This window comes from Mesoplodon mirus, assembly GCF_964341445.2.
Source record: "Mesoplodon mirus genome assembly, chromosome: 12".
In the NCBI taxonomy this organism is placed as follows: domain Eukaryota; kingdom Metazoa; phylum Chordata; class Mammalia; order Artiodactyla; family Ziphiidae; genus Mesoplodon; species Mesoplodon mirus.
In genome coordinates, this window is record NC_138988.1 from 286,613 (window position 1) to 304,505 (window position 17,893).

The window sequence follows — 17,893 nt, forward strand, 5'->3', positions numbered from 1 at the left end:
TCAGTGGCCCATCTGCCACTAGAGACACCAGTGATTTCCAGGCAGCTCAGAAAACCCTTACGGGAAAGGTTCTCCCATGCCCTGGTGGGGACGGCTCCCTCCCCAGTTACCAACTCCTGTCCCAGCAGTGACCTCAGTGGGGCTTACTCAATCTGATCAACAGAGAAATTTCACAAGCCCAGTGTCACTCCTGCGGGGAACCTCAGAACACAGGAGAGCTGGGACAGCCCTTCCCTGTCCCAACTCCCTGCTCGGGGAACCGGTCGCTGGGATCAAACTCACCAGAGCAACCCTCAAAACGGGAGAGCCGCCTGTGAGGCTAGCCAGACCTGCCTCGGTGGGCGGCTCGCTGGAGGATGTGTCAGCCCAGGGATAGGGTGCCACACTCCTGTTTGCAGTAGGGCCCCGTCAGGGCCCCACCAGAGAGGGTCTCAGAGGTGACAACGAGCTCCCCCAGGCAGCACCCGGGTTGGGCACCCCTGAGGAAGAGGCCATGGAAAGATTGTCGTTGGCCTTCTGGGCCATCTGGGGGCCATCCGCTGGCCACGACCAGCATACTGTCCGTAGACATTCCAGCCAGGTAAGCCCCCACCTGACCCCGCATAACTGCTGGGCCCTTTCCGCTTCCCAGGACCCCGTGCGTGGAGCAGGGTGTCCGTGTGTCTGGTGGGGAGCCCTCTGCACCTGAGTGTGGCGAGCTTCTCTGCCCAGCCCGGGCGCTGGTGCAGACAGCCCTGCTGAGCGGACGGTGCCTAGAGAGCAGCACTGCCCAGGGAGAGGACACAAATGCGACCTGCAGGATGAGTAGGGCTGTAGTCCAAAGAGAGGGCGGGGCGCCAGGAGGGCTCAGTGTGTGCGCCATGTTCCAGGGGCTGAGGTCGGCGTGGCGACCAGGGCGAGGGTGCTGGACGGGGGCGCACGTGTGGGTCCTTGGGTTGGGAAGGCGGCACCGGAGGAGCAGATGGGGAGGGGAGAGCCATACAGCCTCCTGGCATAGTGGCTTCTGCTTGTTCAACCCACAAGCCTTCCGAGGAACCTTGGGAAAGGCATCTCACACTGTCTCCGGGGAGGGGAAGCTCTTGGCCGTCCACCCCATCTCCCTCGGGTCCAGGACTGCCTCCTGGGATGGAGGTCCCTGAGCTGTGGCTGCCAACACCCAGCAGAGACGAGTCCAGATGGGCAGGCGTTCCCACAGCAACCAAACAAGCATCCTCCAGCTGCACCTTGACAGATGCGCTTCCATGGTGACCTGAAGGCCGCCTTTGGTGCAGGTCTTAGGCGCCCAGGCCTCCAGGGAAGGCCTGGCTTTCACGGGCCCTTGGGACAAGTGTCGAGTTGCATCTGCAGGGAGGCTGGGACAGTTGTGTGCACCTTTATTATTATTGTTTCTTTCATTTTAACTTTTAAAGGAAGTTACAGAAACCTGGTTAAAAGACACTCTTCCAATCCACCGTCGTCACTTTAGACCCTCCTTTCAGTGTCCTGGGCTCCGACCTGGTGATTGCGTTCTGCTTCTACTGCTCCTTGAATGGAATTTGCCTTTTTACATTTGACAAGCACGCAAGCTTGTTTGGATGCATTAATTGTTTTTAATGGCGCTCTGCTTATCCTAAGCTTAATTATCGAGCAGCACTTGACTCCGCCCTGATCGCACGTTGAATTGGGATGTTCTGGTCGCCACATTCCAGCCATCGTCTGTGTAGGGCCCAGTGAGCCTGCGGAGTCCTGCCCACCCTCCAGCCCCGCCTTGGGTGGCGTGGGGTCACAGACTCCAGCTGGGCCAGCCCCCCAGGCCAGCCAGGATGGCCGTGGCCAGTCCAGGTGGATCCGAGGGAGGTCCAGGCCTCTCAGCGCTTTGACAGGAGGGGTGAGGTGTGAATGTCTCTAGAGATAAAGAAACACATCCCCTTGCCGTGTATGTGTCCGTTCTGCTTTGCAGAAGCAAAAAGTCCATTTCAGGAGCGTGTGTTACCACAAAGGAGTTTTGGTGTGGGGAGTGTTGTGTGCACGTGTCCTGCTGGAGGGGGCTGGGCGGACGGAGCACTGGGGACCGCCCTGGACTCCGGGAAAGGGGGGGGCGTGTCCTGGGGACACCTCCGGCTCAAGGCCCGAGGGCCCCCCTTCCTGCGTGGTGTAAGGAGGCTCCTAAGTCTGCCGGCCTCTGTGGTGCGTGATCCTGACCCTTGCGGAGGTTCGTCGGGTCGTCCATAAACAGCAGGGCCCAGTGCCTGGCTGCCCCCTGCCCCTCTCAGCACCCCCACCCCGAGAGCTGGCACGCAGCTGACAGCGGGTGGCCTCCGCCTGGTGGCCTCACCTCAGCTCCTGCTTGCGCCCTGTTCCGGCCTCCCTGCCTCTTCACCTGCACTTGGTGACAAGTAACTGAAAACGCTGCAGCGGCGCCAAGCCCAGGGGTTTTCTCCCCAGCCTCATGCTTGCCCGCGTGCTCTGGGGTCTGCCTGACACCCAGCAGGTGGCTCTGGTCCCCCGTGGACAGAGGCTGGGTCTGGGAGGGGATGGGGGCGGCCTCCCGAGGGCGTGGGACGCGACCCATCAGACCACGTCCCCTGCATTGTGCTTTTCTAGTCCCCGTAGGAGAGAGAGTGAGGGAGAAAGGGAGTTGGAACGACCCAGTTTTTCACGTTTGTTTTTATGAAAACAGCACGTGCACGCGGCTACACACTTGAACAGCGCTAAGAGCACAGGACGAGAAGGCCTCCAGACCCCGTCCACTCCGGCCCCTCCGCCGCACGCGGGCGCCGCATCCACAGCACGTCCGCTCCTCCAGCCGCTGGTTCTGCTCCCCTGTCCCTGTGCCTAGAACAGCGCCTGCTGGGCAGCGGGCCTTCCAGGGCCGTGAGGTGGACTCTGACTTGGCCAGTGTTTGCAAACAGCAGGCGTCCAGGACTGCGGCTCGGGGAGAAGGTCCATCACGTTAGGCGAGGGTCTAGTCCTCACCGGTGACTCCCACCTCTCTCTCACCCCCGACCTTCCAATACAGGAAGCGCAAAATTTGGGTAAAATCAATAATCGGTTATAAACTGAAGAGCCTATCATGACTGTGCATCACTAGGCACTGTAGAGACACAGTAGGACATTGTGAGTTTTCTTCCTGATCCAATTCTTCGTTATTCTTAGAGTTAGTTCTTAAACTGTGTTCAATGTCAATGTATGGGTCTTTATTTTTTATTTTTCTGAAATGCCCCATCCGGCCTGTCACACGCATAGCGATGTTCTTTCTTTCGTGCTTCTCCTAATGTAGAATCTGTGGGCGTCCGTCCCAGCCCCTCTCTGCGGACGCTTGTCCGGCCTGGCCGGCCATCCTGAGATTGTCCTTTTTTACTTCCTGTGCTGCACCCTGTTGCCTTCCTCCAAACCCTGCTGTCTCCGGGTTTCTTTTGTTGTTTTTCTGGATCACATGCTCCAGTGGCCTCTCGGAAAGAATGCTGTGTGTGTGTCTGGGTGTAACGTTTAGTACTACCTTGTCTGCAAAGTGTTCCTTATGCTCCCTCTGTGTCTCACTTTGAGTTGGGAATAAAATATTTGAAAGTAATTTTCCCTCATAATTTTGAGAGCAGTGGTTCTTGCTTCTGAGAAAGCCTCCTTCTTTATTTCGTTCTCAGCGCCCTCCCTTTTCCCTGTTCTGAAATTGTGTGGACACCTGCTTCTCCGTTCATGGACGTGGTGGTGCCAGGCGAGTCCTTTCCATCTGGACGTCCTGTCCTTCGATTCCTGAAGGGCATGAAGCGCCATTATTCAAGACTGTCTCAAATTATTCACTTTTTATACGAACTTGTTTCAGAACCTAAAAGCTTTTCTTATTTCCAGTATACAGAGGGCTTCTATAAATTGACAAAAAGACAAAGAGAAAAAAGGGAAAATGCAGGCAAATTATAGAAGCAGAATCCACATCATTAATAAACATAGTAAAAGGTGATAGTTTCTCTGGTGTCACAAAGTTGCAATTTTATTTTATTTTTTTTTACATCTTTATTGGAGTATAGTTGCTTTACAATGGTGTGTTAGTTTCTGCTTTATAACAAAGTGAATCAGTTATACATATACATATGTTCCCATATCTCTTCCCTCTTGCATCTCCCTCCCTCCCACCCTCCCTATCCCACCCCTCTAGGTAGGTGGTCACAAAGCACCGAGCTGATCTCCCTGTGCTATGGGGCTGCTTCCCACTAGCTATCTATTTTACGTTTGGTACTGTATATATGTCCAAGCCACTCTCTCACTTTGTCACAGCTTACCCTTCCCCCTCCCCATATCCTCAAGTCCTTTCTCTAGTAGGTCTGTGTCTTTATTCCCGTCTTACCCCTAGGTTCTTCATGACATTATTTTTTTCTTAGATTCCATATATACGTGTTAGCATACGGTATTTGTCTTTCTCTTTCTGACTTACTTCACTCTGTATGACAGACTCTAGGTCTATCCACCTCATTACAAATAGCTGAATTTCGTTTCTTTTTATGGCTGAGTAATATTCCATTGTATATATGTGCCACATCTTCTTTATCCATTCATCGGATGATGGACACTTAGGTTGTTTCCAGCTCCAGGCTATTGTGAATAGAGCTGCAGTGAACATTTTGGTACATGACTCTTTTTGAATTATGGTTTTCTCAGGGTATATGCCCAGTAGTGGGATTGCTGGGTCATATGGTAGTTCTATTTTTAGTTTTTAAAGGAACCTCCATACTGTTCTCCATAGTGGCTGTGTCAATTTACATTCCCACCGGCAGTGCAAGAGTGTTCCCTTCTCTCCACACCCCCTCCAGCATTTATTGTTTCTAGATTTTTTGATGATGGCCATTCTGACTGGTGCGAGGTGATATCTCATTGTGGTTTTGATTTGCATTTCTCTAATGATTAATGATGTTGAGCATTCTTTCATGTGTGTGTTGGCAGTCTGTATACAAAGTTGCAATTTTAAAACGTCAGTAAGATTCTGGTTTTGAGGGTCTGGTTGGCAGAAATGAAAAAGTCACACAACTTCCAGGGCTCTCTTACCCTGCAGCGTGAGGGGGAAGCGTGACATATTGTAACATATTGTAACATACTGTAAAGCAACTTTGGGTAATACCTGCTAATGTCAAAGCTGTCCATACCATGTAACTCAGCAATGCAACATTTGGAAAACTAGCCTTCAGAAAAGTTCCAGCACATAAGGATGTTTGCTACTGTTTTGTTGGTTGGGGGGCGGGGGGTGTGAAGCACTGTGACGTGCACCAGAAAGCCGTCCCAGCGGCCACACGTGAGCCCACGCCCGCTGCCGTGCACGTCTGTGCGGGACGGTGCCACCGGGCAGAGTGCACAGACGCGAGAGGAACCACGGCTACTCCCAGACAGCGTGCGGGGCTGGGGGATGCAGGAGCCACTGTGACCATCAGCATCCCAGGAGGACAGCAGCACAGAGGGGAGACCAGAGGGTTCAGTGAGATGTTGCAGCTGAATTTGAGCTGAAAGTTTCATTATGAACCTGTGATAAATTCTGTCTTGGCACGTGTTTCCTAGCTCCTGACCTGGGGTTCCTGATTAAACTCATCTGGGTCCCGCCAGGCCTATCCTCCCAGGGAGTCCCGATGCAGCCCAGGCCCCACTCCTGATGTCTCCCCTCTCACTGATCACAGCACTTCCCCGTCTTTGGTTTCTGCTCCCCCGCTGGGCTACAAGCACCTCCAGGAGGGACTGTACCCGACCCTCTGCTGTTCTCACTTGCTCCCCTGCACTGAGCTCTTGGGGGGCCCCCTGCAGCCCAGGCACTGTCGCAGGCGCTGGGGATACAAACCCAAGCACCCCCCACCAAGATTTGATTTTACATAGGGGTCAACAGGCCCCTGTGTGAGGCCTTCGCAGGAGCACAGCTGTGCCCCCCGTGACCGTCAGCCCAGTTCTCCAGAAACACTTGTTTTTATTTCCAGCTCCTCGCGTGGGTCCCGGTTCAAAGCCTGGAGCTGTATGAAGGTTCACTCATACTTCACCTCTGTCTGTGCTGTGGTCTGAATGTCCGTTCCCCCGAATTTGTATGTTGAATCCTAACCCCCAAAGATGCTGGTATTAGGAGGTGGGGGCTTTGGGAGGTGATCGGTCATGAGGGTGGAGCCCTCGTGAAGGGGATTTGTGCCCTTAGAAAAGGGACCCCAGAGCTCCCTCGCAGCTTCTGCCACATGAGGAGACAGCGAGAAGTCTGTGACCCAGAAAAGGGCCCTCCCTCGACCATGCTGGCACCTTGACCTCAGACCTCCAGCCTCCAGAACCCCAAGCGATGAATGTCTGTTATAAGCCACCCAGCCTGTGGTATCATCTTACCAGCCTGAACTAAGACAGTATGTAAAATCCTATATTGCCCATTTCAAGGGGGAATATCGAGGAAAACCATCCTGAATTCTCAGTCCCCGTGGTGGGTGCTGGGCATCAGGTGACACCATGAAAAATTCACAAGGTCGGTAGACGCAGGGGTTAGGCGGGGCGGGTCTCACTTTGCACCTGAACAGGAGACCTTAGGACTTAGGCAAAGGAAACACTGGCGCCAAGTTGGAAAAGAAAGCCTGGGTCATGCGGCCACTGCCTTTGCTTTCCCAAAGGCCACAGACCTCCCGAGTTAATGTTTCCCTTCCAGCATACACACAGCACCCAGCTCCTGAGTTGCTGAAGGACAGCTGAATCATCCTTACACAACAGAAAGAGATTCCATCTGGTCACTCGTCCACCTGGCTTGAGCCACACTCACCCCCTAAGCTACTCCTAGACTGCCTCTCACCCTCAACCTAGGGCCGAGCAAGCCCCCACTGTGCTCCTGGACACCGAGGGGCCTGCAGAAGGCTCAGCAGAGACTCTGTCTGTTGGGGGCATCCCCCATCCACACTTGCCCGCTGGGGCCTCTTTAGAGGCAGCTGACGGAGACCCTTCCCCCTCCTCAGGAGTCTGGCCATTATGGAAAGACAGACAAGCATATGGCAAAGTATATTAGGGTGTGAGTTGTGCTATGAACGTGGGATCCCAAGGGAGGAGGGCTGGGGCTGCAGGAGCCCATCCCTGAGCCGAAGCAAGGCTCGGATAGACCAGGTGCAGGGGCATTCTGCAGAGCGAGCTGAGCTGGCAGAGGTGGGTGCAGTGTGACGCCCTCAGAGCACCATGTAGTTCTAGGATGCAGGAGAGCTGCCTTCTGCCACTCTCGACCTCAGGCCCCATTCCTCGATCTGGTCTTGAAAGGATGGACTCAGAGTCGCACGCTGTCACCTCCACCACGTTGCATGTGTGAGAAGTGAGCCACGGAGTTCAGGCCACACTCGAGGGCTCGAGGAACTGCACTCCTCTCCTGAAGGGGCATGTTAAAGACCTCTAAACCGCCACAGTCCTCCAAAAGCCCGCAAATGACTCACAGTCCTCCCACACGCAAAACATACGCAACCTCCAAATCCCAGCCAAAGCAGGATGGGCTCAAAGTCTGGAGTCTGCGTCTAAACCAGGTTCTGATGTGCAGGAGGCTCCTGGGGGTACAGTGGCTCTCAATCTGAACACCTGTGAACTCAAGGACCAGTTGTCTGCACTCCCAACCCCTGCCCACACCCAGCACACAACAGTGGGACAGGCACAGCGTGACCACCGTAGGCACTCGAAGGGGACAGGGGACAGGGCTGGGAGGCGCACAGGTGTCCCTCATCCATACAGCCCTGAAATCCCCTGGGCAGAGACTGGAAGCTCCTTCATTAGGGCTCGGTCTGATTCCGGCCTGAAAGTGTGTCCTCGTGCTCTTGGGTCCACCTTTGGACTCTTCATTCTGCTCTGCAAGCCATCCTTTCATTTCCATAAAAGGTACCCTATGTGTGCACCTGTGTGGTTTCTCAGGCTGCTTCCTGCCAGAAGAATTTGGGGGTGGGGGAGGGGAGATCCAGAAGTCTCTTTTCATTTTGCACTGTCTCTGGTACTTTCAGTCCAAGCTTTTGCCAATATAATTCTTTTAAAAACCAAGTGTGTCTTCTGTGAATCTTATTGAGGTTCAGTCCTTTGATCAGCTGGCAAACCCACTTGACCTCTTTGAGATACACCCTTCTCTACCTTGGGCTTCTGCTGAATGACAACTTTTTCTTTTTTTAAATTTATTTAATTGATTTATTTTTTGTCTGTGTTGGGTCTTTGTTGCTGCATGCGGGCTTTCTCTAGTTGTGTCGAGCGGGGGCTACTCTTCGTTGAGGTGCACGGGCTTCTTGTTGCAGTGGCTTCTCTTGTTGCAGAGCACGGGTTCTAGGCACTCGGGCTTCAGTAGTTGTGGTGCACAGGCTCAGTAGTTGTGGCTCGTGGGCTCTAGAGCGCAGGCTCAGTAGTCGTGTCGCACGGGTTTAGCTGCTCCGCGGCATGTGGGATCTTCCCAGACCAGGGCTTGAACCTGTGTCCCCTGCACTGGCAGGCAGATTCTTAACCGCTGTGCCACCAGGGACGCCCTGAATGACAACTTTTAAGCTTCCCGGAAGTCCTGCTGTTGAACCGAATACTCTGAGGTACCACTTTGGACCTTCTTGAGACCTTAACAAAGGATCTTTACAGCATACACTGGGCTTCATCTTCAGAGCCTCTCTTTCTGCCATGGCCACGCCTCATGTCTCCCTTCACCTGCGAGTTGTGTGTTAATTTTAGCATCACTTGACATGCAGAGAAGCTAGGAAATTTGAAAACCAGCAAGTTCTGGTTCCTTTTTATTTAACAGTCTTCCTGTGACTTATCTGTCTTCTCTCACGTTTCAGTATAAGCAGCAAGAAGGAGTCAGGAGGCACCGTCAACATTCTGCCTGGAAATTGCCCTAGCTGGACAGCCCAGGTCCCCCGGCACATTTCCTGCTTTTCGTGTCACAGCAGGTGGCAGTGCCGCCAGACTGGCTGCTTCAACTCCTCTCCTCTCTGTACACCCCCTAAGACTATGGGTTCTTCTCTGATTTCCTAACACCTTTCTGGGGTGTCCGATCTCCCAGCCATTCTTCCAGTGTCACCTGTCACTCTTCGTTCTCTATTCCAGCTTCAACGTTCTCACACAACTCTCCCACCCCAGGCTCCTCACATTCAGCCGTTTATTCCACACGTTTTATTGAGCACCTACTGAACACGAGGCACTACACCAGGTGCTGGGGAATTCCTGCGACTGAGACCGTCTTTGACCTCGTGTTCCAGTGGGGGAGCCAGTCAGATAATCAGTGAAAGCAGTGATAAACCTGCGGCTGAGAGGATGCCTGAAGGAGCACTGAAGCCCTTCTGTGGTCATGTGACGAGGGGGCCTTTCCTAGCGGGGGTGTGGTTAGGGAAAGCTTCCCTTAAGATGTGACGTTGAAGTAGGAGCCTCCTGAAGTACGCGTGGGTTTCCCGGAGCAAGACCTTGACAGCACGTGGAGAGTTCCTGAGCCAGTGAGTAAAGTTACCTGCCCGGCCACTTTCCCCGTATCCCGTCAGCTTGCGGGTGCTCACAACCACGGGGCCTTTGCAAAGCCCTGTGAAGCCGGGAGGGGTCGCAGCCCGGGAGCGCGCTCCCCACCCCACCCGGCGGGACTTTCCGCCCGCCCCGGCCCCTCCCCTCCCGGGCTCTGGCCTTGGCCGGGGCTCCGGGACTGGCAGGGGCCGGCCCCACCTCCCCACCGCCCAGGCCGCGCCAGCGCCAACGCTGTCTCCTGCCCGGACCCGGACTCAGAGGTCCGTTCTGGCCAGCGACGCCTGCGCTCCTCCCGTACGTGGTGAGTCCCGCTCCTCGGCGCCCCAGGGAGGGAGGCCGCCCCCGCTCGCGGCTCCGGGGGCTCCGGGGGCTCTGGGCGGAGGCGCCTGGGGGCGCGCGAGCCTGGCCGCGGGGACGCGAGTCAGGGTTCCCCTGGGGGCAGCCGAGGCTCCAGCCTGGCGGGGGGTCCTCTGGCTACAGGACCGCGGTGCGGGGCAGGGCCTGTGGAGGATCGCGCGGCGGTGGCGTGGGTTGGGGGGCGGCCTGGGGGGGCGTGATCAGCCCCGCTTGCAGAAAAGGAAACTGAGGCCGGAGAGGGAAAGAGACGAACCGAAGGTGACTAGATGGTCCTGCCCCGCTGCGCCGCCTGCCCCCCGCCCCCCGACCAAGACCCTCACCCCATTTTCGGGATGGGGAATGGTCCCCCTGATTGGCCAGATTTGGGGGCCGGGAACGAGGACCTCTTGTGATTGGAGAGCTCCAGCCCTGCCCCCGCCCCCGCCCGTGCCGCCCGTCCTTCTTGCGCCGGGGGAGGAGGCGGGGAGGGGGAGCTGGGACCCCAGAACCCCAGCCCCGCCCCACGACCTGGTTTGGGGGTTGCACTAGCTGCGTGTACTCAGAGCCCGGGCCCTTGGCGCATCTGTCCAGGCCCCTCACCTGCCACCGGCCTAGGGGAGGCGGAATCTCCCTCAGGTACCGGAGACAGAATTCAGTGTGCTCGGAGCAGGGGGCCACCCCCACCCCCGGGCAAGGTCTGGCCGCTGGGCTGGGGCGGGGGGCCTCGGGAGCCCGACGGTCCCCCTGGTGCCACCTCAGCCCCACAGCGTCCCCGGGAGGAGGGCACTGAGGGCGCCAACCTGGCGGGAGGCCCTCGTGGGCTCTGCGCCTCCCCCATCTGACTTAACTGGTGCCAAAGCCCAAGGTAGGCTGCCCAGGGCTCCTGTCCCGCCAGCTCCACAGGTGGCTTCCCTGACCCTGCCTCCCTGCTTCCAAAGGGATCTTCTTTGTCCCCTTTATTCTTCCACAAGTCATATACGCTCAATAAAAAAATAAAAATAAAAATAAAACATTATGGAAAGAAAAAGAGAATTACCATCATCAAAAGACTTCCAAACCCCCAAACCCTACCTGGTGACTTTTAATATTTCTGTGTGAGTCCTTCCAGGCTTTTTCTCTGCCAGTATACACAGGCACATACATACGTACCACACACACACCATACACACCACACACGCAGACATACCACATACATGTACCATACACCATACACATGCCACACACACACCCGCCACACATACCACGTACACACCACCCTCACACACATATCACACACACCACACACACACCATACACACCACACACACACACCACATACACACACACACCACACACACACAGGACCCCCATCCTCATTCATTTGACAGTGTCTCTTGCAGACTTTTTAATCTTGATGACGTCCAGCTTATCTTTTTCTTTCTTGAATCGTGCCTTTGGTGTTGTATCTAAAAAGTCACTGGATACTCAAAGTCATCTAGGTTTTCTCCTGTGCTATCTTCTAGGAGTTTTATGCTTTTGCATCTTACATTTACGTTTGTGGTGCACTCTGAGTTAACTTTTGTGAAGTGTGTAAGATTTGTGTCTAGATTCATCTTTTGCATCTGGACATCCAGTCGTTCCAGCATCATTTGTTGAAAAGACCGTCTTTGCTCCACTGTGTTGCCTTTGCGCCTCTGTCAAACAATAAAGATTTTAGAAGGCGAAGAGAACATCTCTAGGAACTTGGAGGAAGCAAAGATTTCTTAAACAGAATAGAAAGCCCACTAAGCATAAAGGGAGATTTTGATGCAGTGTACTATACTGAGTTTAAGAAATTGTGTTCATCAAAAGGCACCACAGAGTAAAGAGTCCAGCCACAGAACTGGAGAAGATGTTTTTCATAAATATATCTGACAAAGGACTCATAGTCTAGATTATTTAAAAATAAAATGAAACAATACGAAGCAAACAAAAACCTCCTACAAAATCAGTAAGGAAAAGATCACCCAGTGGAAAAAACAGACAGAAAGAAATCCAAGTGGCTGATAAACGTAGGAAAAGGTGCTCACCTTCATCAGCCATCAGGGAATTGCCAATGAAACCCAGCAGGATAGCTCCAGTCCCTGTCAGCAGGATAGTAAAATGAACAGAGAGGAGGCTGCAATGCAAAGCACATGGAAATTGGCAAAACCACTTTGGAAAACTGGCAGAGGCTGGTAAGCCTGAACATTTTCACACCTGGGACCCAGGAATTCCACTCCCAGGTACACACCCAACGGAAGTGTGTTCTTGTATTCAGTAAGAACCATGTGCCAGAATCTGTATCACATCCGTCTTGGTAATAGCTTCAAGCTGGAAACTACTGGAATGTCCACCCGCAGTAGGATGGATACATGAGCGTATTTATTTACACTCACAGGGAAACTGTGGAGCAATGAGAATGGACACAGCACAGCGACATGGACAGTGCTGAGGGGAAACGACCCACAGAGCATCACGCAGTGTGATTCCATGTGTGTAAATGGGGTGCACCCATGTCCTACCTCTCTGTTATCTAAATGGGTTTCTGGAGTGTTTCTTCATCTGAGCACCGATTATACTGGTGTGTTCAGTTTGTGAAAATTCATTGAGCTACATACTTACGGTGTGTACACTTTTCTGTATGTCCGAAGCATGTAATACTTCAATAAAATGTATATTTTTGTAGATAGATACTTTAAAGAAACCTATCAACTAGATAATAGGTTTTACGGATACGAGCATGGTGAATGAACGAGCAAACTTTGGTCCAGCCGCGCGTCTTCCCACGCAGCCCGGTGGCAGCTGTCGCACCGCCCACCCCACCTTCTGTCCTCTGCCCGTCCCCTGGGCATCTGTCTCTATGCAGCCGAAGTCCAGGCCCATTGCTGCTTCCTGCCCAGGGAGAGCCTGGCCTGCAGGCTGGAAGCATTTGAGGAGCATCTTTCTCATCAACAAGTGAGGAAACTGAAGCCGCTGTGACTTGACCGAGGTCACAGGACTGGTTAGTTACAGAAACATGCTCAGATACGCCTGGGAAGACACCACACACAGCGCCCCGTGCGGTGTTGGAGGTTCCCGGGAGGAGTCCCCGAGGCTGCGCTCGCCTGCGACACGCTGCGGCATCTACAGGCCCGCCGTTCAGAACCTCTTCCTTCATTCCTCATGCGGCCGCCTCCCCGCAGTGGCCGGCGGCCCAGGGAGCCCAGAGCGGGGCTGAGGGCTTGGGGCGGGGGTGGGTGGGCTGCCCCCTTGGCCCACAAGTGCTGTCTGACGCCGAGGTCGTATTCCTTTCCCAGGCACTCCCGCCCCGGCCCCGCTGCCATGAAGATCGCAGTGATCGGACAGAGCCTCTTCGGCCAGGAAGTTTACCGCCGCCTGAGGGAGGAGGGTCACGAGATCATGGGCGTGTTCACTGTGCCGGACAAGGATGGGAAGGCGGACCCCCTGGGTGAGTGCATGGCCCAGGAGCACGGAGAGGGGGTGCCCCCTGGGCAGTGGTGGGAGCAGAGTCTGCGGGGTCTTGTGTGGGGTTGTGGGCTTCCCCGGACAGAAGCGGCCACTCATGGTCCACCCCGGGTCCTGCTCAGGTGCCAGTGGGCCGCTGGGCTTTTCTGGAACCAAGTGGACTGCGGGGTGGGGCTTGTGTCCTGGAGAAGGGCCGTGGAGAAGCCTGGCCTGCTCCCAGGACCCTTCAGTCTGACCACTCTGGGCTCCCCGCCGACTGCAGCACCCATGCTCTGAAAAGGCCCCCAGGCAGGAGCCACCACGGCCAACGTTCTCAGATGTGAGCGTGCCCTGCACCGCGTCTCGGGGGGCACCTGTTGAGCAGAGCGCTGAGGCCCCGACACTGCCCCCGGCCTGCCGGAGTCTCTGCTCAGAGGGATGGGAGGGGCCTGGGAGTCACATTTCTAACAAGTTCCCGAGGGCATCTCAGCAGTGCAACAGGAAGCAGGGCCCTCAGCTTGACGAACAGACCTTCAGGCCCCTCCTGGGTCCTTCTCAGGCCTGATGGCTTCAGAATGTGGGTCCGGACGGACGAGGAAAGGGGCCTCGCGGGGCTGCCAGGCCCCAGGGCTTAGTGCATTAGGAATAGACGGTCTCCCCAGATGGAGAGTGCAGGCTGCCCCCATGCCAGCCAGGCCTCGGCTCCAGATCTGAGCCCACCACAACCCGTAGCACAGTCTGAGTCCTGCCCGTAGCCACTCAGGGACCCCTGACAGCAGCTCTGAGCCTGGCTGGGGCTGCTTCTTGACCTGACCTCAGATGTCCAGCACATGTCCTGGTCACAGTGGGGACAACTTTTGCAAGCATGGTCTGGTCTGCTCATGTTGACCCGCGTCCCTGAACCCAGGGCCCAGAGGCAGAGGAACCGATAGTGGGTCAGGTCAGCCAGGGCCACACATCAGCCAGGTGTGTACCAGAGAACCGAGGGCTGGGAAGTGCTGGACGGGCTGAGGGGCAGGCAGAGGGGAGCTCGGAGGAAGCGGCTGGTGACTGCAGGGGCAGGCAGGAAGCTGCATTCTAGAACTTGGGGACTTGCAGACTGCACGTCAGACCCGCGGGGAGGGCACCCTGCTCCAGGCAGCTAAAGAGGCCAGGGGTCAGGCAGGCGTCTGGGAGAGGGAGGCGGTCAGCAGAGGTCAGTCCTGGTACAGCAGCTCCTGAGACCTGGGCCTTGGCCGGCGCCGTCCCCTCTGGGCTGCCCAGAGCAGCCCAGCTGGGCAGCGGGGGAGGTTGGGGGGACAGGCTTGGGGAGGAGGTGCGGGAGCCACCCTGTGGGGCAGGCAGAGGTGCCGAGTCGCAGTGGGTGCAGCAGTGGGGAGCAGTTTCTCATCCGCCGCCCCACAGGCCTGGAGGCCGACAAGGATGGAGTGCCAGTGTTCAAGTTCCCCCGCTGGCGGGCAAGGGGACAGGCTCTGCCCAACGTGGTGGCGACGTACCAGGCCCTGGGAGCCGAGCTCAACGTACTACCCTTCTGCAGCCAGTTCATCCCCATGGAGATCATCAGCGCCCCCCGCCACGGCTCCATCATCTACCACCCGAGTCTGCTCCCCCGGCACCGGGGGGCCTCGGCCATCAACTGGTGAGACAGGGCCCAGACATCCCACCTGCCTGAATCATCCCCGTCCCTCAGCCCAGAGCTCTTCCCTGCGGCTGAGGAGCAGGCGTCACGCGGTGCCTGCCAGACGCGTCCACGCAGTGGATCGCAGCGCGATCCCTGAGCAAGAACTGGGGTCAGGCAGCGCCGTGTGCCCTGCATTCCCACAGTGAACCACAAAGCGTTCCCGTCTGGCAGCAGGGTTGCCAGGGCAGGGTGGGCTGAGGGGCTCCCTGAGGCCTGCTCTGACCCCCACCGGCTACTGGTGCTCTCAGCAGCCCCCCACTTGGAAAGAGAGATGGAGGAAAGAATCACCTGAACAAGATAGTCTGAGACGAGAGGTGATGTATGTATGTGGAGGGTGGAGCCGTTCAGAGGAGCAGTCAGAAAGGGGAGATGTCTGAGCTGGAAAAGAGAGCGGGTTAGGATTCAGGCTCCTTGACCTCCAGTCACGTCTCCTCCCTTCTCTGGGCCTCAGTCTCCTTATCTGTAAAAGGGGCATCCGATGCTGTTACACCAGTGGACAGTATAAAGTTACACGAGGCATTAAGGCTTTAAGCACCACAATACCTGGCACACAGTGGGCATCAGTAAACACCATTTTCCTTCTTCAGTCCTCCCCTGGGGAGATGGGGGTGTGCGCTGCAGGGCGGCGTCGGTCACAGGGGCAGCCCCCAGGGCCTCCTTCTCCGTGGTCCTTCCGTCCGGACCCAGGTTCCACTTCTCTGCTGCCTAGGACCCTCATCCATGGAGACAAGAAGGGGGGGTTTACCATCTTCTGGGCAGACGATGGTCTGGACACCGGGGACCTTCTGCTCCAGAAGGAGTGTGAGATACTCCCGGACGACACTGTGAGCACGCTGTACAGCCGCTTCCTCTTCCCCGAAGGCGTTAAAGGGATGGTAAGGCTGCCCCCAGGGCCTCCCCTGCTGGCACCCCCACCCCACCCCACCGTGCCCCGCCCAGCTCCAGCCTGCTGCCCTGAGCGGGCCAGGATTCTGGAGGGGGAGAATGCTCATTTCAGGGTTTCAGAGGCAGGATTAGGACATACAATATTGTGTAGGCGGGACTCTTGCTTACAACTGTCAGAACAACTCAACAAGCTTTAGCCAAAAAGGGACATTTTTGGCTCGTTTAAGATAGAAGACTCCAGGCCAGGATGCCATCAAGCCTGGCTGAATCCAGAGGCTTAAGGCCTGTCACAGGATTCTGTCTTTCTATTTCTTCACCCTGATTCTACTTTCCTCCGTTTGATTAGCTTCATCCTCAGGTTGCCCTTAAATGGGAGGAAAAGTAGTCACTGGTGGCTCAAGTTTTACACCTCTTGATTCTAGGGGAAGAGAAACCCTCTTTCCCCTAGAATTGATGAATAAAAAATCAGAGGAGACTCTGATTGGCCGATTTAGGTCATGGGATAACCCCAAACCAATCACTGGCCGGCATGGGGGAGCGCTCTGATTGGCAGCCTCTGTCACATGCTCCGGTCTTGGGGGCTTCTGGCCAAGGCTGGCCCAGCTGTGGTGACTGCACTGAATTCCCGCAGGAGGAGGAGGGCCGACCCAAAAGGCTGATGTCAGAGCTGGTTGTGCAGGCCCCGTAGAGGTGGTGTGTCCAGCAGGGGAGGCCGGCCAGGACAGGAGTCAGATGGGGACATCTCCATAGCACAACAGTGGCTGCGCCCCCAGCCCTGGGCCCCATTGTGCGGCCTTGTATCCATCTGTTCACAGGAGTGAGCAGGGAGACCTGCTGGAGCTTTGATGTGAGAGGCAGGAAAGGGTCATCTTGTTCATCCTACAGAAAACAACCAAGAGTGTCCTTCAGGGTGGCGTCCAGTGGGCAGCTGCTAGTCACGGGTGGTTATTAAATTAATTTAAATGACTTGTAGCTAAATACCAAGGTCATCAGGCTCGCTGGCTACATTTCAGGTCCCCAGAAACCACCCGGGGCTGACGTGGAACACATCCATTACCACGGAAGTTCCCCCTGGGCAGTCCTGCCTTAGGCGCTTCTGAGTTCTCCTGGCTTCTCAGCCTCGGGTCTCCGGGGGCTCCCACCACCACCTTCCCTCCCTCCGGGCCCAGCGCCTTGGCTCTCCTCCCCGACCTCCCTGACTTCTTCTCCACAACCTTCCTCTTTCCTGGAGCAGAGAAACTGCTTCCTGCTTAGCTTATTAGGGACCTCCAAACCCATCACGCAGTCCAGGAGCCATTCTCCCTAAGAGACACAGAAGGTTTTAGACAAAAACGTGGACGTTGGTGTGTGTTACACCGTAGAGGGCTTTAGCTTACATGATCTTCTAGGGCCTTGTGTGGGAGAGAGGGCGGGGTCTTGCGCTCATTGCTCAGACTGGAAGTAGATTCGAGCTAATTTTACCTGTCCCTACAGCACCCATTCCGTGGGTGCCCGTCACGTGCCCACGTGGTGCCAGGTGGGTCTGTTCAGTGAGTGGCCTGGTCCAGACTCAGTGTGAACCCAGGGTCTGGGAGTTGGGGGGCCCTGATGTTGGGGACACCCAACCAACCCGTGTATCCCCAGGTTCAGGCCGTGAAGCTGATCGCTGAGGGCAGAGCCCCCAGGTTCCCTCAGCCTGAGGACGGCGCCACCTACGAGGGGATTCAGAAGAAGGAAACAGCCCAGGTGAGTGCCAGGGCCCTGCCCACCCAAAGCCTGCCTGTGCCCGGGCTTTGGAAAATGGGCAGCCAGGACGTACCTGTTTAAGGCCAGAAGAAAGAGCAGCCCCAGTGCAGGAAGCAGGAGCTAGGCTCGAGTGGCACCTGGACAGGCAGGGAACAGCGTCTGTTTGGGTTCTTCCCGGTTCTTCCTTAGGAAGAGGTAGGCGGGGCCCTCAGGGAGAAGAGCTGGTGAGCGGGGAGGGTGTAAAAACCAGCTGTGGTGCTGGGTCCTCATGTCTGAGATGAGACACCAGAGGGAATTCATTTCCTTGGGGCTGTCACAGGTCGGGAGCCTAGGTGGGCCCATGGGCTGTAGTTGTGCTCAGGGCTCGCGGGGTGCTCTGTCGGGATCTGTGTGAGCCCTGTGAGT

General features: G+C 56.0%; 1 protein-coding gene across 2 annotated transcripts in view; it reads left to right on the top strand.

Moving 5' to 3' along the window:
- Positions 1-9,546: 9,546 nt before the first annotated feature.
- ALDH1L1 (aldehyde dehydrogenase 1 family member L1) overlaps positions 9,547-17,893 on the top strand; it is a 42,872-nt gene continuing 34,525 nt past the window's right edge. The window contains exons 1-5 of one of the 2 annotated variants that reach the window (XM_082639373.1): positions 9,547-9,722; positions 13,050-13,201; positions 14,602-14,836; positions 15,588-15,753; positions 17,387-17,488. In XM_082639373.1, the coding sequence (XP_082495499.1) occupies positions 13,075-13,201; positions 14,602-14,836; positions 15,588-15,753; positions 17,387-17,488 (630 nt within the window). In that variant the 5' untranslated portion in view covers positions 9,547-9,722; positions 13,050-13,074. The remainder of the gene's footprint in view (positions 9,723-13,049; positions 13,202-14,601; positions 14,837-15,587; positions 15,754-17,386; positions 17,489-17,893) is intronic. The other variant, XM_082639374.1, reaches the window with a different exon arrangement.